Source organism: Calonectris borealis, chromosome 1, assembly GCF_964195595.1.
Source record: "Calonectris borealis chromosome 1, bCalBor7.hap1.2, whole genome shotgun sequence".
NCBI classification, from domain to species: Eukaryota; Metazoa; Chordata; class Aves; order Procellariiformes; family Procellariidae; genus Calonectris; species Calonectris borealis.
Genome location: NC_134312.1, coordinates 211,864,253 through 211,888,094, shown reverse-complemented (window position 1 = coordinate 211,888,094; position 23,842 = coordinate 211,864,253). Strand labels below are relative to the sequence as shown.

The 23,842-nt window shown below is 38.9% G+C and overlaps 1 protein-coding gene across 2 annotated transcripts in view; it reads left to right on the top strand.

The window, feature by feature from the left end:
- The window catches only part of TMEM135 (transmembrane protein 135), a 185,549-nt gene that overhangs the window by 110,373 nt on the left and 51,334 nt on the right, over nt 1-23,842 (top strand). For both annotated transcript variants that reach the window (XM_075140179.1, XM_075140180.1), the window contains one exon: nt 13,750-13,796. In XM_075140179.1, coding sequence (XP_074996280.1) covers nt 13,750-13,796 — 47 coding nt within the window. The remainder of the gene's footprint in view (nt 1-13,749; nt 13,797-23,842) is intronic.

Genomic DNA, 23,842 nt, shown 5'->3' with positions numbered 1-23,842 from the left:
TTTACTAGTTTGTGGTGCTTATCAGAATTTCATCGTGTTCTGATACTGTTTATAATTTTCACCAATATGAATGATTACTGGATACAGAGGCTTTCATGATGCTGCCTTGCACAGAATATTATGCTTGCAATATTTTAATACATATGCTTTGCAGCAAGGCAATTATTTCAACACCTGTAAACTTTTAAAGACAAATATCTCTTGCAGTTCCTTTTTGGATACTAAGGTATATATCAAACCTTGTAATTCTTCAGTGATTATGAGCTCTGGAAGAAAAAGAGGCAAGCAGAAATCCTCATGGTGGAGATGAAATCTTGGATGATATCCGTAACATGAACTAAGGAGTTACGTTCAGAAGTCTAATATGAGACATCCGCACAGAGTACTAAGAAAATTTATTGTTATTTTAGTATTTACTACATTTGTAATGCTCTTGTAGGATAAGTAACCAGATTTAAACTTCAGCTTACATATGGAATTAATATTTAGAGATGTTACTGTTTATAGTTTTCATTTGCAATGTTATATTTCAAGGATATTTCTAATTCTGCATTTTCAATGTATTCTAATTTGAACAGTTCACAACTACTTCACATTTATTCATCAAAGTTATAGAGATGGGAGGTTCAAATCATGCTGGTTGAATTTACGGCGTTGGTAGGAGTTTGCAGTGTATAACAGGTTACGATTTGATCTCGGTGTGGCTTAAGCTGATTTAGGCAGGCGTGAACCCCACCTGCCAGCTCCTGCCCCGGTTCAGTCCTTGGGAGGGGAAAACGGTTACTTTCAGATGGATCAGGTCTATGATTTGTTTTTCTGTGCATCTCTGTGCCAGCAGAAGACACATGGCAGTAATCAGCAAAAGAAAGGTGACCTCCAGAGAGGAGGAGCGGTGACTATGTAAGTTGATGTTGTCTGAAAGTAATTTGTGAAGCTTCAGCCTGAACTGAGACACAACCGAGTGACGAGCAAACCTGCACAGCAAAATGTGTAGCTGTCATAAAGAACTCATCAGCTTGTAGTAGTATCGCAGTGACCCAATTGTAGATAATCTTAGACTTTAAATACGGATTTGAAGTGTAGATTTTTAAATTTGGTTCAGTATGGTCCAGTGGTATAATATAAAACTCTTGCATGTATTGCCAATGAATATCCTGGACTCCGTAGCGTGTATTAGCAATAAATATAATTATATACATATATAAGTATATAAATATCTGCAGATTTAAAATGATGGCAATTTTGCAGGTTCTTTGTAGTTGTGGAGTGAATGAGTATTTCAGACAGCAAGAACAAAGCTCTGTGTAACATTGTAGCATCTTGGGGGCCCAAATTCAATCAAACGGGTTCATTTTAGCTATTTCAGAAGTATTTTACTCTGACTTAACATAGTGAATTTAAAGAAACGTGGAAAAGCTTGCTCCATGTAGTTCTAGTTAGAGTCTGTACGGAAATGCAGTTTGCTAGGCTATTGTAGGATCTAGTACTTCACCAACGCACAGAAGAGTTGAGGTTGGAAGTCACCTCTGGAGATCAGGTAGTCCAACCTCCCTCCTCGAAGCATGGTCCACTGGAGCAGGTTGCTCAGGGCTTTGTCCAGTTGAGTTTTGAGTACCTGCAAGGATGGAAACTTCACTGGGCTTGACCACTCTCACAAGAAAAATGTTATTTCTTAGATTTAAACAGAATTTAATGTACTTCCGCTTGTGCCCATTGCCTCCTTTCCTGTCACTGGGTGCCACTGAGAAGAGTCCAACTCAGTCTTCTTAGTTCCCCCCACTAGGAATTTATTTATACATATTGCTAGGATCCCCCCCGCCCCGGATCTTCTCTTCTCCAGACTGAACAACCCCAGTTATCTCAGCCTCTCCTCTAAGTCCTTGGTCATCTTTGTGGTCCTTCGCTGGACTCCTTCTGGTATACCCATATATACACATATACATATATTTTTATATATTAATTTTCACTCTCATGAAGCTTGTTCTTCTCAAGGATATTGCCTATTAAAACATTAACTATATTAATTCTCTTTGTACACAGTATTTTTGGTGAGGTATTGGTCAAGAACATACTCCCCTAATTTTTGCTTCGCTCCACAGTTTCGGAACAGCCTTTGCTGGGAAGGGGTTTTGTTTTGTTTTGTTAATAGATCTCTGAAGAATTTGATCAAATACCATACCAGTCTTTACCACAGTTAGCCTCGTACGAGCTAGAGATGGTTTATATCTGAAAGGCAGAGAAACTTGAACCCTTTCAGTTTCCGAGTGCCTGAGCACGGGAAGGATTACAAGTGACGATGTGACTCCACTTTGTGTCTAATCACTCTCACAGCGGGAAGGTATTGAGTTGTTCTTGTGTCCTGCCTTAGTGTGTGTCTGTCTTAACTCCTGGTTCTCCGACGGAGACAACCTGGGTGCTTAAACAGAGCTGGACGTACGCTTTTACGGACTGATAGATGTTTTGGATTTGTTTCATGGAGAATTTTCTATATTCCCTGCTTTGAAAAGCTCCATCTCAGAAGGCTTTCTAGTTCACAAGCCTTTTAAGATAGAGGATTTCTTTTTGATTTGTGCTTGTTTTTTCATATGGAAGTTTTTCATTAGTCCAATTCTTGACTTTCAAAAACTTGTAGAGAAATTTTCTTTGTGAAAACTGTGACTGTTGCAAAAATACGGTCAACGTAACTGCAAATACTCCTTGGTAATTAGAAATGAACTACAAAATCTGCCGAGTGGCTGTTAGTTATTCTCTTAAAACACAATAATGAAAATCAAGGTTTCAAAAGTCATCGAAGTGCTCGTCCAGCCAGGCAGGCCTAATTCAGCAAGACTTGCCCCGCTGAGGGCATGCTGATTTTTCTCAAGAGGCCTCCAAAAACAAAGCAAATCTGGAGAACAAAAAAGCCCCCAAACCTCCAACTGTCTGAGTATTAAAGTCATGGTTGGGGGGCTTAGAGCTGAGCTATGTCAGGAAATGGGAAATGAACTGAAAATACGGCAGTGTCACTTTTAATACATTTCTTGTGGTGAGTAAACCGAGGACTTGCCATGTCTCGTGGCAAAAATTGTCTCTTGTAGGGACTAATCACTGAAGCTCTTCATTTCTTATTGGTCAGAATCCAAGTGTAACCTTTCAACAGCAATCCATTTGACGGTTTTTCTGTTAATGTGTGAATGTACTGATGCCACGTATCAAGGTACAGTTTTGGGAGAAGGGCGCTTGATTGTGGGAGGGGTGCGCGCGTGTGCCGCTGTGAGCAGGCACAGACCTCAGGCGGGAACACGCGGCGGAAGCACCGAGCACGATCCTCCTAATCAACCAGACCAAGCCTCTAGCTTTTACATTTTTCCCCCCACGCTGGTAAATACAAAATAAGGAAAAAAAGCTGCTATAAAAGGCTCATGTTGAAGAAGATACATCTAAATGTTATTTTCAGAATATAAAGACGATGCTTACACCCCTCTCCTCCTTGATTCTGATGCAGTGTCTTGGTGGTCAGTGGAGATGTGTCATTGACTTCAGATAATTTGGGGGCATTTCATTTTAATCCTACTACTGAGTAATAATAACTTAAAAATGAGCTGTCTTTAAGGAAGCATCACGTCTTTCAATTCTATTTATCCCCTTTAAGTGTAGGTTGTGCATGTCATACTCTATGTGTCTCTGTACTGAGCAATTGAGCCCGTAGTGTTATCCAACCAGATGCGCGGGGAAAAAAATAAATTTGCTTAATTTAAATGCACCTTACAATATGGAAAAAAAAAAGACGATTTTTTAAAACTCTTAAACTTTTAGAATATTTGTTGTGATTCATTCCGAGTATTTTGTTTCAGGAAGGTAGTTTCTTGTTTGTATGAGCTGGAGTTTCCTCCTGCTCTTTTCTTCCTCTTGTAATTATTACTAAACCACACAAGTATTTTTTTTTAATTGAGGAAAGAGCAACCCTCCCAAATAATTTATGTCTCTGTAGCCCTAAGATATTGTACTTACTTTCTATGTATATATATTTTCGTGTATGTGCTTTTCTTCTAGTTAGATACTATTTGAAACGAGAAGGTGGCTGTGTGGCAGCCTAACAGAATGATGTTTTTACAGCTGATAATTGAGGGTTTATGTTTTATAGCCTGGGATGTGACTTGGAGACCTGGGAGTACCAGAAGATACAGAATAGGAGTGGAGGTGTGTCCCCATTGCTCGGTGTCGGAGCCGCCTGCCAGTTGTGTTGCAAGGGGTTGATCAGTTTGAGAAATGGGCCCGGTTCAGCTCTTCCAATATGATATAATAGCTCTTCTTCACTCTTTTAGGAAGGTGCAATAGTAAGGTACTGCTGTTTCATTTGTCAGTTACTTTTTTATACTTCAGTCTCTCAAGCGTTGTGCATCCTTGAAAGCAGCGGACTCTCGTCAAGAGCTTTAAGAAAGGCTGTTCCCTGGCTCCGTTACAGCATGTTGTAGCTTTGTTTGCTGTGGTTAAGATAACATGAAAAATGGAGGGAGAGACTTGACAAGTGTTTTTTGAGAAAACAAATGTAGGGTGTTGAAGTGCTTAACTATATGTACATATATGGAATTTGTGAACTAGAAAATCAAGGGTTTAATTTTCGTTCTTCCATACTCTTCTGAGACTGGCGGGTGCTCCCCGTCTTGGTTCAGTTACCTTCTACATTTGTCAGTTGTAATCATTTAATCATGATCAAACAACGGTGCTTTAACATGAATCTATATAATCTCTTGTTTAATAACACATACTAGTGTTTCTTTTGATCTTATCAATCTAGAGATTGCTTGAGGCTTGCTGGCAGAAAAAAATTTAGGAGCCTCTAACAGCTGAAGTGGTGTAGGTGTAGCTAAATTGGCCCAGTGCCCAATAAGGATCTGACAAATTCTTTTCTATGTTTTCATAAAGCCTGTCAATTTTAAAGCAGTAGCAATGTTGTGTTGCTTCAGAAGGTACTTAATTTCGACTAGAAAAATAATCATTATGTGGATGATCAAGGTTATGACAAGAGTTTTTGCTAATACTTTTGATAGCTCAATGAATTCTCCCCAAATACAGTGGATTTCAAATAGAGAAGGACCAGGTGTTATAAAGGTTTTGATTTAACACGATTTGCTATAGAAGTAAGGTAAAACATTGCATAACTTGAAATGTCCAGAAAGAGATGGTTCCATTTGAGGATTATCAATTGGCATATGTCTTTTGGCATCACTAGAAATTTGAGCTTGGTAAGAGACAACCACCGTTTTCCATAAGTTGTTATGCTTTTGTACAAAACCAAATTACCTGTTTTCAACATGAAATACCTTTATATCTTTGTTTTAAGAACTTTAACAATGACGTTTCTGTGCAGGAACTGTGTGACTTCTTTAATAAGCAATGGCAACACTGAGAATTGAATAGCTCATTTTTGCTACTCGCTGCAGTTCTTAGGAATTGAAGGGTGCTATTAATAGAAAAATAAGGGATATTGTAAAGATCACAGTTTTTTAATTAGTGTGTAAAAGAGAAGAGGTGGTATATGACTTCAGAGTAATCAGAGTGCATCAAACTTTGTCTGTAGATAGTCGTACCCAGCAGGTACTGCCAGTAATACTTGATTACGGTGCATGTGCTTTGTTAGATCTGTGTCAGATCTTGGACTCGGAGTACGGGTCGTTCCAGACCTGTACGTGCTTGAGGAAACTCAGAGCACTTTGCATTCCCCGTTGACTCCTTCTGTCTCCATGGGGGATTGAAATATAAGGATTTTGTGGCTAAATAGAGAGATTAGTTGTTCAAAACCCTGTCTAAGGGACTGTTTGGTCCTCTGAGGTGCTGTCTGTGAGACAGAGAGAGGAACGAGGGACTCTGAGACACGGAAAGCTGGATCGTTGCAATAGTGCCGGAGCTGCTGCAGGATTTGGGAGTATATTTTTCCCTTCAGCCTTCGCTATATTTTCACTATAGCCTTAATAAGCTATTTGACAGATCCAAAGTATGCGTTGTATTCAATACTGAAATTTAAATAAAGAGCTAAGGATTCAGAAGCTTTTGCTGAGGTGTGTACAAATGCATCTTTTAGTATACGTAGTGCGTGCATTTAAAATACACTCGTGACTAATACTGTTTTCATGAATGCTGACACTGCAGGAGACCATTATAATCATCCAGTCATATACTGGTTAAGACTGGCTGGTGAATCTCACCACATTGTGCATCGAGTGTACAACTCGTGGTACACAAAACAGTCCAATCATATTTGGTCAATTAATCTTATTAACCGGAGAAAAAGTTGCCATCTTACTAGTCTGAATTTGGCAGACTTCAGGTTCTCACCATCGTATGTTTTTTTCTGTCAAGCTAAAGAATAGTCGCTTGCAGTGATACTCCAGCCACCTCTGCGCCTTCTCTGAATAAGCCAAAAACGTTGAGATGCTGGCATCTTTAGTTTTATTGAAAGTCATGTATTCTGGGCATTGAATTGCTCTTTGTAGCTGCCTCTGCTGGTTTTTTTTTTTCCTCTCTCTAGCTGGTGAGAATAAAGTTATGCTAGCGTTGCTCTCAGGAGAATCCCCTGTGCTAGCCCAAAAAGACCAGCAGTCTAAGAGGTGGGAAAAAGTGAATGGGGGGGCACAATACCCCCCCCCCCCCCCAAGTGATTTTTACTCACGTGGGATAGTAAATAGAGAACTAAGGCGGAGAATGGGAGAACATATAGAAACTAGTTCGGTGCCCAGGAACGCCGCTTGCCAAACCCATTGCTGATACAATCTAATAGTAAGCAGCTGCTGCAGCCGCCGTCTGCGCCGTGTCGGGGTGTAAGTGCTGTTTACAGCAGTGAGCTCCGCGGCACAGCTGGTGGGATCAGCAGCTCATGGGTTTAGGGCCGCAGTCCCGCCCTTTAGTCCCATATAGGTGAAGATGTTACTGTCGTATGTAAGAAGTGCCTTGTCAGCAATAGTGACTAATTCCATCAGGTAATTATTTACTATGATAATTTTTTGCCTAGAGCATTAAATAGTACTAAATAGTAACTACTTACGTTAGTAAGAGTGATCATCAGATCAGATTTCAGGTGGCTGAACTTCATGAGACATGACACCTATTTTCACCTATCTTCTTTTTATATCACTTCTGGTATCTTTGTCTAATTAAGCAGAAGGATTCTGTGATTTCGATCCCCCTTAACTACTATAAAATTAAAGCAAGTTTTGTGCTTTTTAACCAGATACTTTATTATTGGAAAAGAATAGCATATCAATTTCATAAAGACAATTCATTGATTAGGACACTATGGTTTACATTATGTAATGTGCAAGTAGAAAAGAGGTATTCCATGCACATTTATTTCCTTGATCTTGGAGTACAAGGCCATTACATTAATCTGCATGTCTAGTTCCATTATTTTAATTTTTTTATTTTATTAGAAGGGAGCTTGCTTAAGAGATAATCTTTGTGGTAAGAGTTGTGGAAAGCATTTTTATTGGAGCAATAACATGTCTTGAAATAAAATTCAGGAACCACAACCATCAGTTGAAAAATTCCTATGATTTACACCAAAATATAATTATAGTGCTGTTTTTGTAGCTCTGTGGATTTACAGGTAGAGCTAGGTTTTTCTCAGTAGACCAAATAATATGTATGGAAAAATGACAGTAAGTCCACCTTCCTTCCTTTGCAACTTTTGGAAGAAATTGGCTCAAGTCATAATTATTGGAAGAACTTCTTTTAACTGACCTGCTAGTCAAATGTCATCAGGGTTTTTAATTTTCCATGATTTTTATCAATAAAATTTTCCTCGGACAGACCTTAGCTGACAGTTCTTTTTTCTGTAGCATACTGCCTTCAAGAACTAGGAGTAGTAACTTCTTTTTATCATTGAGTGTAGATATAGCTCTCACATGCATTGCGAAGTGGTTGATCAAGGAGGTGATGGTTTTCAGGCTTCATGAATACGCTTGAAGTCAAGTGTTGATGTGCCAGTGGTTGAAACAGCCTCAGGTCTTCTGTGAGCTGGATTTAACACTATGCAGCGTTGAACGGTAGCTCCAACACTCCAAATGCTTCTAGCAGCTGATATCACTGATCTGTCTCTTTTCCGTCCTCCTGTCTTCATTTACATGGATTATGTGTAACGTCGGTGCTTTTTCTTTTTAATTACAAGGTCTATGTTACTTTATCACAGACTTCAGTCCTACTCTTTATTCCGGCTGTATGGGAGAACCAGCAGCCTCCGATCAGAGACTTCTTTTACCCCAGGAAATCTGACTATAATGAAAATGCTTAAGGAAGATACACGTAGCCTTGGGATTAGGTAATATGCACGAAAATTCAGAATACATGAGACTCGAGAGCAGTTTTTAATAGTTTTGTCAATGTTATTTTTCCTGTCTCTGGTCCAAGATTTCTCTCTGGCTGTGAGGGCAAGTTGTCTGTGAGCTGCTGCGGCGGCTGGTGTTACTGGGGCGGCTGGTGTTACTGGGGCGGCTGGTAACTGCTTTCAGCCAGAGCTTTTTGTTTTGCGCTGAGAACTGGGAACTGCTGAATGTTGCTTCGTGATACTGTTTATATGAGGGCTAAGCTTTCTTGAAAAAAAAAAGATCTAGAAAAAGTACCTCTTAAGTTTTGTCAGCAACTTTCCTCTTTATTTATTAAGGTTTAGTACAGTACAGTGAAGCGTAATGTAATCAATTAAATTGCAGTGCTCACCTTACACACCAAATATGCTAATCTGTCCTGGAGCATAGGGATTTTTCCTTGTAACCTGTGCACATCTCTCTCAAAATGTTCAAATATTTAGGGCGTATCATTCTCATTAGGTTGTCTGCTTGTTGTGTCTGTTGCAGCTGGAAAGTTTCAAGGTCTGTGTGTTGCCAAGCGCAATTATTTGTTGACCTTGTATCGTAAATCAGAAAGTGATGGACTCTGCAAGAAAAATCCCAAATGAGACTTCCTGCTCACTAGATTTTAAGGCTTAAATTCACTCAATATTTAGAATTATTTCTGTAGGCCTTAGTATTTTTTCTCTTTTTTAGTATAGTTATTTTTAAATCTAAAATAGGTATTGCATATTGTACTGAGGATGGTACAAAAAAATTCTATAGAATGGGGAAAAGCTGAAAAAAAGGCTTATTCTGAAAGTAGCTTAATTTTGGAGCGTGGTGACCATTTGCCTTCTGTTTCTTGGTGCTATGATAAGAAGACAATGACTGGGCTTTCCACGTTGGGCTGTGCCTTTCACGTAGAACAGTCTGGTTTAGCTGCACATCTTGCTGTCCTTCGGTTGTTTAAATGTTGGGAGAAACAATGTCAAATGTGCCCGGAGCATTGCTAGCAGATGTTTGCCTCTACTGATCTTAAACGCCTCTGATAAAGGAGATTCCACAGTCTCACAAGCAACTTGTTCTAGTTTATCACTACCCTGTAGAGAGACCTCTTCCTAATATTTAACCTACGTTCTCTTCGCTGTAGATTTAGCTCTGTCTTCCTCCTTCTGTACTCGATAAGACAGATTTATCAGTACATGATAATTATATGAAAATAGTTTTCATGTTTGTCACTGGCTACTTCTTTTTTACTTTAAGCAGTTTCCCAACAGTCATGGATTGCACACCTCTTACTTTCTTCATGCTCTTCTGGGCTGTCTTGTTTTGTCTGTGCTTTTCTTTTAACAGTAGTTCCCAACACCATATTTCAGGGTGTTGCTAGCACCAGGTCATTAGTGTAATACGCCGTGATGTCTTACCTCCTCTGCCTCCAAAAGAGTCCATAATGCTATTTTATGGCGCTTTCCGCAGCCTCGCATTGCTGGTGCCTGTTTATTTGTGATCTGCGGAAATCGTTATACTCTTGTACTGCCTATGCAGTGATTTCTTCTCGTGTTTTTTTGTGTATGTGACTTCTCCTGCCAAGTACTTCATACTTGTTTTTATTGAATTTCATCTTGTTGACTTTGGGCAATTCAATCACTTTGCGTGAAGACCTGGCCTCTAAAGGATTTTGTGAATTTGTGACATAATCTCTGTTCCATCATTCAAATCATTACTGAAGAGGGAAGCAAAACCCCTTTGGTGACCTCAGTTAAAATGCCTTTTAGTTTGATAATGAACTACTAACTACTAGAGTTTTCTCCTGTAGTGTTCTTGAGCAGCCGTGTGCCCACTTACTTAATTAACATATGCAACTGCCACAAAGGTGCATTAAAGTTCAGATAAATTACACCTGCTCCTTTCCTTAAAACATCTGTCAAAGAAGAAAATTACAATAGTTTTAATTTACTTGCTTATTGTGTTGGTTGTTTCTTATCGTCTTGTTATCTAGATGTTTACAAACTGGCTGTTTCAAATAATTTATGCTAGTATAGTTGTGGTTACTGGAAGTGGCCTGGTTGACTGTCTAATATTCACTGAACTTCTCACTTGCAAAAAATAGTACCAGTTTCCTCTTTTCCATCTGACCAAGGTCTTCCACATCTTATTTTTTTCAAGGAGTAGTTTTAAGTTCTGGACGACATCTGATAATTGTAGAGGTTGATAAAGCAAGTTATTTAAGTACTTTAAGTTGCCCAGATTTTGCCAAATAGAATACAGATTATAGACAAATTGATGATAGGTGGATGGTGAGGTGAACTGAAAACGGGCTAGGCTGAACTGAGAGGCTTGAAGGGTTGTGATCGGCAGCACAAAGTGCAGTGGGAGGCCAGTCACTGGTGGTGTACCCCAGGGGTCCATACTGGGGTCAGTAGCATCTTCATTAATGACCTGGACGAGTGGACAGGAGGCTGCACCCTCAGCAGGCTTGCAGATGATACAAAATTGGGAGGAGCTGTTGCTGCACCAGGTAGTTGTGCTGCCATCCTGAGGAACCTCAACAGGCTGGAGAAATGGGCTGACAGGAACCTCATGAGGTTCAACAAAGGGAAGTGCCCAGTCCTGCCCCTGGGGAGGAATAACCCCAGGCACCAGTATATGCTGGGGGCAGCTGGAAGGCAGCTTTGCAGGAAAGAACCTGGGAGTCCTGTTGGACACTAAGCTGAACGTGAGCCAGCAAGAAGCCCTTCCAGCAAACAAGGCCACCAGCCTTTCGGGCTGCATTAGAAAGAGCATTGGCAGCAGGTCGAGGGAGGTGATTCTTCCCCTCTACTCAGCCCTGGTGAGACAAATCTGGAGTGCTGTGTCCAGTGCTGGGCTTCCCAGTACAAGAGAGTCATAAACGTTCTGGAGTGAAGGGCCACAAAGATGATTAAGGGCTTGGAGCATCTCTCATACGAGGAGAGGCTGAGAGCGCTGCGGTGGTTTAGCCTGGAGAAGAGAGAGCTTGGAGGGGATCTTAGTGATGTACACATGTATACTTGTTAGGTTCTTATAAAAATTATTTAAGAAAAGAAAAAAGGGGAAGAAAAAGTATTTAATGAAGTGAGTGTTTTTAATATGCAAAGGCTTACTTTTATTTTTTCCCCAGAAAACTTTTTTTTTGCCATTTCTCACTCATTTCTCAGTATCATTACTTGGGCTGTCAAGGCTTCTTGTACCTTCTGTCTCCCAGAAATGGCATCCAAAGAATTGATGATTGTTGTTTGAATGATTAAATACGGTTTGAACTTCGGAGGGTTAGGGCAGTTCTTTTTAAATAGAACTTGGGTTTAAATGTAAGTCTGCTTTTGCTGCGAGTTTGAACTGAAATACATCATTGTCCTCACTTTACCCGAATGATTTCATATAAAATTATTTCAGATGTTCACATTTTTAATGCAGAATAATAAAATACAATAGTACTGGTGAAGGAAAAGGAAAAAAAATGGGTAGTTTACACAGTAAACATTATAATGTCTTGTGTGACCTAATTTTAAGTCACATGCCAGAGGACTTAGAAAAGGGAAATAGTCTCATTGTAAGATTTTTTTTCTCTGAAAATCATTGTAAACTTTTCCTATTCAGATTTTTATCACACTTTCTGATCTATATCAACACGCAGCAGCCCACTGTTCTATGTGTTTATAACCTTCAAATATGCACTGCTGCCAGCATTTCCATTTCTTTTCACTTAAGCTATCTGTATCCTATCATGATCAAACTTCTTGAACTCTTGAAAATAAGTGCAAGTGTTTTCTAAAACACTTGCAATTTTTCTGTAAGGTTTTTGCCTCCTGATGATGGTATGAATATGGGACAGTGTATCTAGAACAAACCAGTATTTGCTTTCTCTACAGCTCTACCTGGCAAAGATGGCATGGATTAAGGCAGGTTATGAATTTAAAGCATGGTGTAGTTGTTCCTGAAACAGCTGTATGTAGAAGCAGTTCTACAATCAAGGTACAATGGCTTGTTGGTATCTCAAGGAGGATAGAATCATAGAATCATAGAATCATTAAGGTTGGAAAAGACCTCTAAGATCATCGTGTCCAACCGTCAACCCAACACACCATGTCCACTAAACCATGTCCCTAAGCGCCTCATCTACACGTCTTTTAAATACTTCCAGGGATGGTGACTCCACCACTTCCCTGGGCAGCCTGTTCCAAGGCCTGATCACTCTTTCAGTAAAGAAATTTCTCCTAATATCCAATCTAAACCTCCCTTGGCGCAACTTGAGGCCATTTCCTCTCGTCCTATCGCTGTTACTTGGGAGAAGAGACCAACACCCACCTCGCTACAACCTCCTTTCAGGTAGTTGTAGAGCGCGATGAGGTCTCCCCTCAGCCTCCTCTTCTCCAGACTAAACAACCCCAGTTCCCTCAGCCGCTCCTCATCAGACTTGTGCTCCAGGCCCTTCACCAGCTTCGTTGCCCTCCTCTGGACACGCTCCAGCACCTCAATGTCCTTCTTGTAGTGAGGGGCCCAAAACTGAACACATGGCTTCATCCTTTCTCCCCTTCTCTGCTCCTGGTGCGGAGGTCCCCCTCCATCCCTTTTGCCTGTGCCTGCTCTGGTGCTTTTACACCCTTCCAGTGATCTCCTTATCTCACCAAATTGGCAGAAAACTCTGCAAAGTTTTTGTTTACTTTTTTTTCCTCCTTATGTTCGTTTTCTTCAGCATTTTTGAGTCAGTGTGCAGGTGGTAAGGGGGAGGTAAGAGCACTGAGCTGGGAGCAGAGGGCATGGGAGGAAGAAGGGCGTTCCCCTCTCAGTGCTGGAGAGCTGCTAAGTTTGTTCACTGTCTCTTATAATCTAGAGCAAGACTGGATTATTCCAAGGGAGTTCAACACGAAGGTAAACTACTAGAAAGGATACTCTCATTTGGGAATAGAATTATCTACTCTCAAACTTGCTCAAAAGTGGTTAAGCAGAAGCAGCTGTCTGTACAGACATCTTAAATGTCCTGCCTTTTAAACTGAAACTAGCAATATGATATTTGAATAAATCACAAAAGCAAAGACAGTCAAAAGATAATGTTTAAATTTCCATTCTATTGCTTTACTGTTTTCATTCCATTGTTTTATTATTTTTTTTTCCGTTCTGTTGTTTTATTATTATTTTATTATTTATTATTTTATTCCAGACCATTTTAAGTGACATTGTTTCCTGTGTCTGTTGTCCCCCCCCATCCCTGGTTTGGATTTCATTTTTTTTTTTAACTTCTACAGGAACGTCTCAAAGTCCACTAGAAACAAGAGAATCCTTTTTGATGGATTCAGACAAGCTTTCATTCTGGCCCATCAAGCGTATAAATAAAGTGTAAATTTTATAGTAACAGTTGTAAAATCTTCATGATCCAGAACATGCAGTAGTAATGTGATGTTTTATGTAATAACACTCTTTCTCTTTCTTGTAGGTCCTTTTGTTCTGCATCACAGCTGCTCTGTTCATGTTCTTTTTCAGGTATGTTGCTAGTATATCTATTTATGTTTATAAAGATTATTTTAAACAGCATTTCTAAGGGCTTACTTGATTTTTGGTTTTCATCCGAAAATGTGACTCAAGCTTTCAAGTATATTCTTGACTCAAGCTTTCTGAATTGAGTGTGTTGCTCTTTAATGCTTCCATGGCATTAAAAACCCAGTGCTGTGAACATAATTGGGCTAAAAAGGGAAATGCTGAGTTAAATGCTTTAAATCGTCTGGAGATTATACTGATTACTTAAGGAGCCTCCTCTCATCTCATAATTAAGACCCTGGAGATCTAACATTACATAGTATGAAAACGGCTGAAATACTGCTTTTCATATATGTTCTTAAATAGCTTACCGCAGGGAAAATAACATTTTTTTTGTTCTGGTGAAAATAGAGGAGAACAGGAAAATGAGATTTTACAGTCTTATATCAAATATTTGCCATGCGTGCAGGTGCAACTACCTTCTTTTAATTTTCGAGTAAACTAGTTTCACATACGTTTTCACAAGTTATCAGTTGTATTCCTTTTTTAAAACATACAGTAATGGGGTCGGATGAGACACTAATTTTAATAACTTTTTTCTCTCTCGGTTTGCAAGATATATGTAACAAGTAATTTACCTTGTCATTGTTTCCCTTTTAAACACCAGACTTCTCAAATTTTCTTTATTATATCTCAGACTGGAAAGTTGCTTGCTAAAGTAACCTTTGACTACAACCCTTTGACTTAGAGCTTTCTGTGGCATGTAGCCATCTGTGGTTCTTCAAGCTGTATGATCCCCTGGTAATTGCAAAACTCTGGAAGCTGCGGCTTGTTTTTTCGTAATTCCATTACTTACGAATTACTTACGGATATTGGCCAAGAACAATGTGTGGATAGGAGAGAGCTGTTAATTTAAAGGATTCGAAGAAGCATTCATCCTTTCATCTACCACCCATTAAGACCCCTGCATCGGCAGTCTTCTCCTTGCTTTATTTTCTTCTGCTTCCCAGAGTCACGGCAAAACAGCCTCAGAGAATTTGACTTGGAAGGTTGAAGTAGACACCTGTCTGTATGAATGCTGATTAAACCAGCTCATAATACTAAAATGGTCAAAGCTACAAATGTTGGATGATTTTGGAGGAAACTAGTTGTCTCCTGTCTGTCTTTGGTAATGAACCAGTGTTTTAGAGACAACCTGGAAGTTAAATGAGAACTGACCAGAGCCCAGAGGTATTTGGTGAATTCCTCCTTGACCTGATACAGCAACGCTGACAGTTGAATGGGCTCGAAAACACTTTCTCTTCTAAAATTAGTCCCTCCATGCCAGGGTTGATGGATATCCTGTTGAGCAATCATCAGCAATATTTAATTCCTTTGTCTCTGGTTTTGTAACAGAGGAATTAAAATACAGGATCAGGAGGTTATAGGTCCATTAGTTTAATTCTCAGAAAAAAAATCAAAATAGTTTAAGAAATTTTCAGTGCATTTTTGTGTCCCTTTTGATTATTACACACCAAGAAGAATTCGGAAAAGGCAGAGAAACCTTAGAGTTTCTCCTCCAGTGATTTGGAGTTTGGAAAACATGGTTTATTTAAAAGGATGCATTGTGGTTGTTTAATTTAAAAAAAATAAGTAAGGGATGGAATAATTGTCTTCATGTCCATACAAGACTGCTGAAAAGAGGAAGAGAATAAATAGTCTGTTCTTGCTGGCTGTGATAGAAAGATAGCAGAGCAAGGCATTTCTTTTTACAATAATAAATTGCAGCATGGATGAATTCACTTAGATAGTGAGGAAAGAAATCTTAAGAAAGAAGCGGTGAAAAGATTCTCTGGCGAGGCTACAGATTGTCTGATTGTCTGTCCTTTCAGATCTGTAGGAATAGGTTTTGGATAATATAGGTATTACCACTTAGGGAAAGGCATATTTGACTTCCTCAGACTCTTCCACTTTTTGATGCACATCAATGGCTGTCATATTGTGAAATATTTGATGTAATAAGCTGTCAAAGACAGTGGCCAGTAAAGGCTTTGGAGGAAGCTAACCTTGCAGTGCTTTGTTGAATGCAACTTGAAAGGTATACCTGGAAAAAAAATCCAAATTACGTCTCTGTGCTGTAGAAATCACCATGTCTTGTAGAACGTATGGAGTGGAGACGGGAGGGCCGGCGAAGACAGGGAACACGTCAGCGGTTCCGGTGGGCAGGGGTATATCTGAAAATTAGTAGAGGGAGAAACGTGACTCTTCTACCACACTGAATTAAAGTGTTCTTCCACAATTTCTAGTCATAGAAACATGGTAAGAGAGGAACAACTACTCAGGGAGAAGACAGACGACAGAGAGGTCACTCGATCAGTCCTCAAAATTTTTGTCCAGTTTGTCTGGACTGGGATTGTGAGTTGGTTGTTGTCTTATCCCATATGTGAATTCATCATTGATTCCCTTCGGTAATATTTTGGACAACCATGGGAGGAATCCTCTACGGATCTATCCAGAGCCGTGGGGGGAGGCAGTCTTCCCGTCTCCATTGTTCTAAAATAGAAAAGAATTGGGAGAGTCGTTAAACTGCATTTCCTCTGTTTAATGACTCAAAATCACTTCAGCCTTTTCCTAATCATAAGCGGATCAACCTGACAAAATCGTGTTAGAATTACAGTACTTTCAGAAAAGTGTCAGAAAAACACCTTATTCAAAGTCAGATCTACTTGGCTTGCAGAATATTTTCCCATTGACTATAAAATGCTGTTGACTGCTAACAAACGTTTATTGACACTCTCTTTCAGAGGTGGCTTTTTGTCCTCCCTGCCCCACCAAAATGTCCTAAAAGGTGTTGAGAGCAGTAGCACTTTTGGTCACCAAGATCATATGTCACGCCTTTCGTCATTAAAGACAAAACTCTAATATCTAAGTGGTGTAATCTGAAGCTTAAAACCTTTCTAAAAAGAGACTTAATGTCAGTATACCTCTATGCTACCAAAATACGACTGATGCTTGAGAGTCAAATGACACAAGGAATAAAAGCAAGGTAGCTTTTATTTTCTGAGTTCATATAAATTGCCTTATCTGAGGCGGTGGTTAAGTTTTCTGAACTCAGAAGTGATTGATGTCCCCAGTCAGTCTCTCTGGTCGTCACTAGCATTCCTGGCAGCTCCAGGATTAGCCGAATTTAGCCACTATTTTTGCTCTGTGTAGTTTTGAGCTGGATCATTTTGCTTGCACAGCTCATACCGCAATGCACGGTAGCTGGCATCGGTGCTATGAGCCAGCGTTGGTAAGTGATTGGGAATAACGTGGAAGGTAGAGATGCTCTTCAGCATTCACATGGACTTCGTCATTTTAAAGTGACTGCATACCAGCATGGCTTAAGGTGATCTTTGCTGAACCTAGGAGATGAAAAGTTATTTGAGTTGGAAAGTTTAGAACGGTTTTCTTCGTGGAGGAATTAGGATTATTCTATACATCACACAACTTTCAGGATTTCTTTCAGGTTGCTGTGTTAATAACAGCCCGTTAAGTTGAGCTTGCTTAGTGTTGCTTCAGGAAGGCAAGTGCTCTGGTTGATAGTTATCCACTAAAAGAGAACAAAATCAATATGGCACATAATTGCAACATGATCATACCTCTCCCTTGTCGTGGGTATTTTCCTACCCACACCGTTAGGAAATACTGCTATAACAGATGTATGAAGCTTGGTCAATGGAAGTATAGGCAAGGTCTTCTCCATTTATTTGAATACTCCCTTTTCTAGTGTAATGAATTTTCTCAGTGTCTCATTATAATGTCTATCTTGAATTATTTTCAAAACAAATTCTGTAATGGTTCTTTGGCCAGGCAGTTATAATTTGATGATGCTTCTCTGCCAACCCTTACACATCTGATTTCTGCCTCCAAAGCAGCAGAAAGGCTCAAAAGCCTGTGTAATGGAGCTGGGGAGTTTATTATTAAAAAAACTGAAGTATTCAGATAATCTTCCTGTTATTTGGTATAGAAAAGGTTTCTTCAATTGTAAAATGAATGCCCTTTACTCTCTGTTGGAAGGCTTTGTCCTCGCATCGTGTTGACCTGGTACCCCTGATCCTCCTAGCCCATCCCTATGGGAGATGTTTCACACTAATTGAAAACTTCACCAAACAGCCTTGATATTTATCACTGGAGTTTCCCCAAAATTTTGTTGGACTGTTCAAACGTTGTTGTATCTACTGCAGGACAACAAGAAAAAGGAGGTGCTAAATCTCAAGAGTTAAGAAGCGAGGTTAGAGAACTGAAATGGTAGAAGAAAAACTAGGAATAATTACTCCAGAGCAGATAAAGTGAGAAGGGAGTCAGAATGAAAGGTAAATTCAGGAGAGCAACATAGAAAGGAGGACAGTAGGAAGAGGGAAGGAGAGAGTGACTGAAGAGGGAAAAAATAAGATCATGTCAGCAGACAGGACAAAAAATAGAAGAATATGCTAGGAAAAAAGCAGCTGAAATGCAGATGATAGGTTTACAAGCAACAAAGTTATATTTACAGACAGAGGAAGCATATTTTGGTATAGTATTTTTTTCCGTCTTCTCTTCCATCCTCCTTTTCTGGTACTTTTCTCCTAACTTATACCTCCATTTTTTCTCAAAATGCTTCTGCTCAACTCCACTGGAAGTGATGAAATTATGCATCACTCATTTGTGGATAATTGTAGTATACAGTAACTTGTGTAGTGCAATCTGTCATAGGTGTATTTAATGCACACATTTAGTTAACCACAGTTGAAACAGGATTCTTTCCACTTCCACCTTTTTTTTTCTCAAAAACTTACATACAGAAGTGTGTCTGGGGAGAGGAACATTCCCATATCTTTAGGAATTCATTTTCAGGTGACATTGAGCTACATGGGAACTTAATACTCATCGCTTAGTCAAAAAAAAGTAATTTGTGATGTCATACAATGTCATGTATGATTTGTTTAAAAATGCACCATTTTTTAAAGTGTCTCGGAACAAAAGCACACTTCTCTTTAATGCTTCTATTTTTTAAAAAAAATTACAGTTTGTATGGAATTAAGGTTATGGTGGAAAGGTTTTGATTATACCATGATTTTATGTCATCTTATTTCAGTTCAAATAGTTCGTGGTACTGGCTGTCCAGAATACTGTTCTAGAATCATTGAATAGAATAAAACGAACAAGCAGGAGGAATCCTATAATGTTCAAAATACATATTTGTAAAATACAATTGAATTAATGTTATTTTAGTAGCAGTTTTATGTTGAATATTACACTTTTTGGAAGGTTGATGCAATGGCTGTGTTTTTATACATATTTGAAGAAATCCACATAATACAAAACTTGCAATCCCTGTACAATAAGTGAACACCTACATATAAATCCTATCCACATAAACTTAGAAAATCCAGCAATTTGGGTGAACATGTGTTGGCAGACTACAGCACTGGTTGCTATAGTAGTTAATCCTTAGACTATATACTACCAGTTTATAACAGGCATATGTTAATTCATCCGCTCTGAAGCCTGGAAAGGAAAGCTCCATATATGAGCTGAAACTAGCTATTATGGGAAGTTGGATGTTTCTGATGATTGATTGATCGTAAGTTGAGGATAAAGTCTGCCTTCTATAGAGATAAATGTTAAAATGTTATTTTCTGAAACAATAATTTCAGACAATCAGAAGTTATTGCTGTGATTTCACAAAGCAGAACATGATGTTTTTCATAACTCGGGCTTTGCATAGCTCACCGCAGAAAGCTCCTGCACTTTCTGCACTGCATCTACATTTCTTAATGTCATTTATATATTATCTATTGATTGAAAATGGATCATGAAAAATACAATGGAAAGAACATCTAAGAAATGCAGATACAGTGGCATATACTGCATTAAGATGGAGTATTGAAACTTGTGTAAAGTCACTGAAGGCCTTTAAGAAAGGTCCTTTTGTTTGTAGAGCCCTTTATTCTATCTCATTAATGAAATTCTAGCCTCCCAAATTACAGCTATTTACTTTTTCCCCGTGAAACACATATCCTGCAATTTATGCAGTATTTTCGACATGATATTTCAAAGTGTCTTTATTTTCTTTTAAAAATGTGCGGTACAGTGCCATATCAGTCTCTCATTTAATCACCTAAGCTTCCTTTTGTACAGAAGCAACTACTTGAAAGATATTTTTGCCTTTTAATTCTACTCTCTTTTTTAGTGTAGGATAAGTAAGCTTAATAGTTGGAGTTGCTATTATAGGGATTTAGTATCAAATAATCTTCCCCTTTCTTACAAAGATTATTTTTAAGTCTTTTACATTTGCTGTAGAATTACAGGAGTACATTAAAAGTCCTCTGCTATTGAATTATTAGGTAATAAATCACAAGAAAAAAGCAGATGAGATTTTTTTTCTGTTTATATATGTTTTTTACTGTTCTTATATAAACATCTCAAAGTTAGTGGTTCAAAATGTTGTTTTGGTAACTGTCATGCAACTTGATTTCTTAAGTATTTTGGATGATCTGGTGAGTAGATGAAAACATTCAATTTGTTTTATTTAGTGTGAGCAAAAGTAAAACACGGTATCGCAGGAGGGGGTTGTGGATGAGAAGATAACTGTATAGGTTAACTCTGACACTTCCCTGGCAGAGCACCGGGTTTAGACTTGCATAGGCTTAGTTCAGATGCAAATATGGCTAGAAAGGTGAGATAATCTATCTTCTGTTTATATACCAATAGAATAAAAGGTGAAAAAGTATTTTTACTTTTTTATTTTAATGGAGCACGTTTTTTTTTCTCTCTCATACTCTTTTACCAGACTTCCACTGCATTTCACTTTTCTTTTTTTTCTCTTAAAACTTGCAATGCCATGTAGTATTGTTTTGGTTTTGGTTTGAAGGGAAGTTGCTGCTGAGTTTTGCAGAGCTGGGGTCCTAGCTCTCTGCTGCGTTCAGAGAGGGGGAGAGTGGTCTCCCCAAGCTCATGTTGTGTATCCACCTGTATCTCAAAAAGGATGTAGTAGAGTTAAAGACATGTCTTAAGCATATATTTTAAGTGCAAGAATTTGACGTTATTAGATTTTTGTACAGATGAGAAGAATTTCTAGACTTAAAGTTATTACAAAGAAAATATATATTAGGGCGCAAAATTGCGGTGCCCAGCGGGACACAGTGGGCATCTTTAGTAGGTTTGGGAGCCTGTCCTGACGATGTTCTTGCACCTTCCTTTAATCATCTGCTGGGACTGCTGTAGGAAATCTGTGAGCAAATCCCACATTTTCTATTTCTGTGTTCTTATATTTGCAAGTACAAATCACTATTTCTCACCTGTTCATTTGGGTAGCGCGGGAGGAATAGGACAATAATGGCATTCATAAAATTAAAATAAATCAGTTCTGATTTCCGGTCTAGTGTTAAAGAGAACCTTACAACAATTAGATCTTTAGCGTGCCTACGGTGCCTGTTGTAAATAGGTTTTCAAGATTCATCTTCAATTTTAGGCACCTGTCTGATATATTTAGGTTAGGAAATATGAGGAAAAAGATGGGCAAATCAGGAGGCCAATTCCCGTCTTGTGTGGGCTTAATTTCTGTTGCAGAGCTGCCTCCCTCTAGCTGATGATACAGGTGATTGTGCACCAAACTTACTTGCATGAATCTAGGCGGAATAAATCTAGGCTAATGTCTTTCCTTAAAGTTACCTAGAAACCGTACTAAAATAATTCTGAGAGGTGGTAAGTGTTAAGAATTTATGAAATGCTGAGAGGTCATAGAAGATGGTTTTTCTAACTTATTCTGACATGGCTTGTATTATCCTTCTATTTCATAAACCCGTTTTTTAGCTTTAATATGAAAAAAAATACCTTGTGTTCTGCTAATAAGAGCAAAAAAGGACGAGGGCATCTATATATATATATATATATATGTATATATTTAATTATTGATTTTTCTGGGTTATCACCAAAGTCTTTGGATGGGAATGAAAGAAAGAAGACATCATAGAATTAGTTCTTTCCTACGTGGAAAAATTATGTCAAATATTTGAAAGCCTCCTTCTGAATTCTGAACAAAATTATTTTAATTTGTACAGTAATATAAAGTACAAAACTACAGTGAACTTCGTAATCTTTTTAGATCCTTGTCAAGAGTAAAAAGAGAAACCATTTGTACTTTTGATGCATCCTAGAGATGCATCTCATGAATTGGAAAGGCAATTTAAATTTGCTGTTGTTTTATCTTTATCTTTCAAAAAATACACGACCATGTTATCATTGACTTGTTACTGAATTCCACATATATTTTTGGTAATATTCACCTGATGTCTGTCATATTTTTTGCCAATTTGGGAATAGCATTTAAAGTATTCCTTTGAATTAGCCATCTGTCAAATAATGTTCAGTTTAATAAGTTTTTTTCCTGGTGCCGTATAAATTTTCTTGAGAAAGCATGTGATAACAATATAGTAAGTTTATGAGTTAGAATGTAACGATTAATATTCATTTTTACCTTCTGAATATATATGTTTGTGATACTGAAATGTTACTAGAGCTAAACGTTACTTATTTTAGCCTTAAGATATCAGGAGTTATTGGACTATTTTCCTGAAAATATCCTGAGAGAAAACTTTCAACATATGATGATGGTTATTAATCGCTCAGTGCCTGTTGTATTTACGTTTCGTCTGAGGAAATGCGTGCCACATCAGTCTTCATTCCTTGCACTCGTTATTTGTCAGCCATGGTACGGCTGTCACACCAAGCCAAGCAACGTCGAGAAGTCCACCTGTATCTCCAGTGAGAGGTTACAGAGCGCACATCTGTATGCATCGAAGAGAACACAAATAAACCTCAGCATCTGTATTGTAAGATTTAGGTGTTCAAAGGGACAAGCATAAATATCTTTACAATATCTCAAACACTCCTTTTGACAGTAAGTTTTAGGAGGAGAGAAGCATCTCTTAAAAACCAGAGCAACTGTTACCTGGTGCCATCCCGGTGCAGAGCCGCGCCGGTGCCGGTGCCAGTCTCTGCCTCCCCCCGTCCCAGCCGGCAGCTCCACAGTCTCTCCTGAAAAGCGGGCGAGAGGATAGGAAAGGTGAGATAGAGTCTGCAACAGCAGTGGTGTTATTATCAGCGGAGGCGGTTGATTTGTGTCGCTTTCCCCACGTCGCGGTCAGCTGTTGGCAGGGGTGGTGGGGAGGGACGGGGCTGGGAGGAGGCTCTGGCTGGGCGCTGCGTGCGGTGGGGAAAGAGATGCTCCTCTCGAGTGCCTTTCAAAATGTTTTCTTCTTTGAATCCTTCTCACTCCTTTGACTCTGTATACACTTGGGGATGACTGATGGGCTACGCCGAGTGCCAAAACTGGCTGCTTCCCCTTTACCTGCTCTCGTTACCAGATACGCTGCTTCACCAGAGAAGAAAAGAGAAACGTGAGGAGGGGAGACAGGATGGTATCCGCAGTGAAGGAGTGAGAGGCCAGGCAGGACGGGGTTTCCACCAGCCATGAACCAGCTGTAGCTAAAGGAGTGGGAGAACATGGGTGGTTGCGTTGTTAGAGCTGTAGTGGAGCTTTGTGTTTTCGGTTTTACTAAAGCTCTTTAGAGAGGATACTTACTTGAAAGTATATTGGATCATCCAAGTACCTAATTTACAAGTCACCAGGTAATTTTTCCCCTTTTTTTTTCTTCCCCTTGATCTAATAGAGAAACATTATACGCTCTTGCAGCACTCTGTGTCTTTGACTCTGTTTTTATATACCCAAGTATTACCTAAACCTTTATTATGCTCAGATGATACCCCAGAATAAAGGTAATCATTGTCCTTTTGGCTTTTTTTTAAAAAGATGGATACTGCCTCAAATACCTTGAACCATCTTTCTTGCTAAAGGCGGTTTTCCAGTCCCAGTTCATACTATTTTTCACTTTTGTCTTTCAAGTTGAAAAGGTGATAGTGGGTTGAAAGAAGTAGGCGTGTATTTTATTGCTGTATTATACTCTTGTCTTCAAACTAGCTCTGTTCTTGAAGGTATAAGCTATGGTTAGATTAGATCCAAATGAGGAATACTAACTATGTGGGCTGAA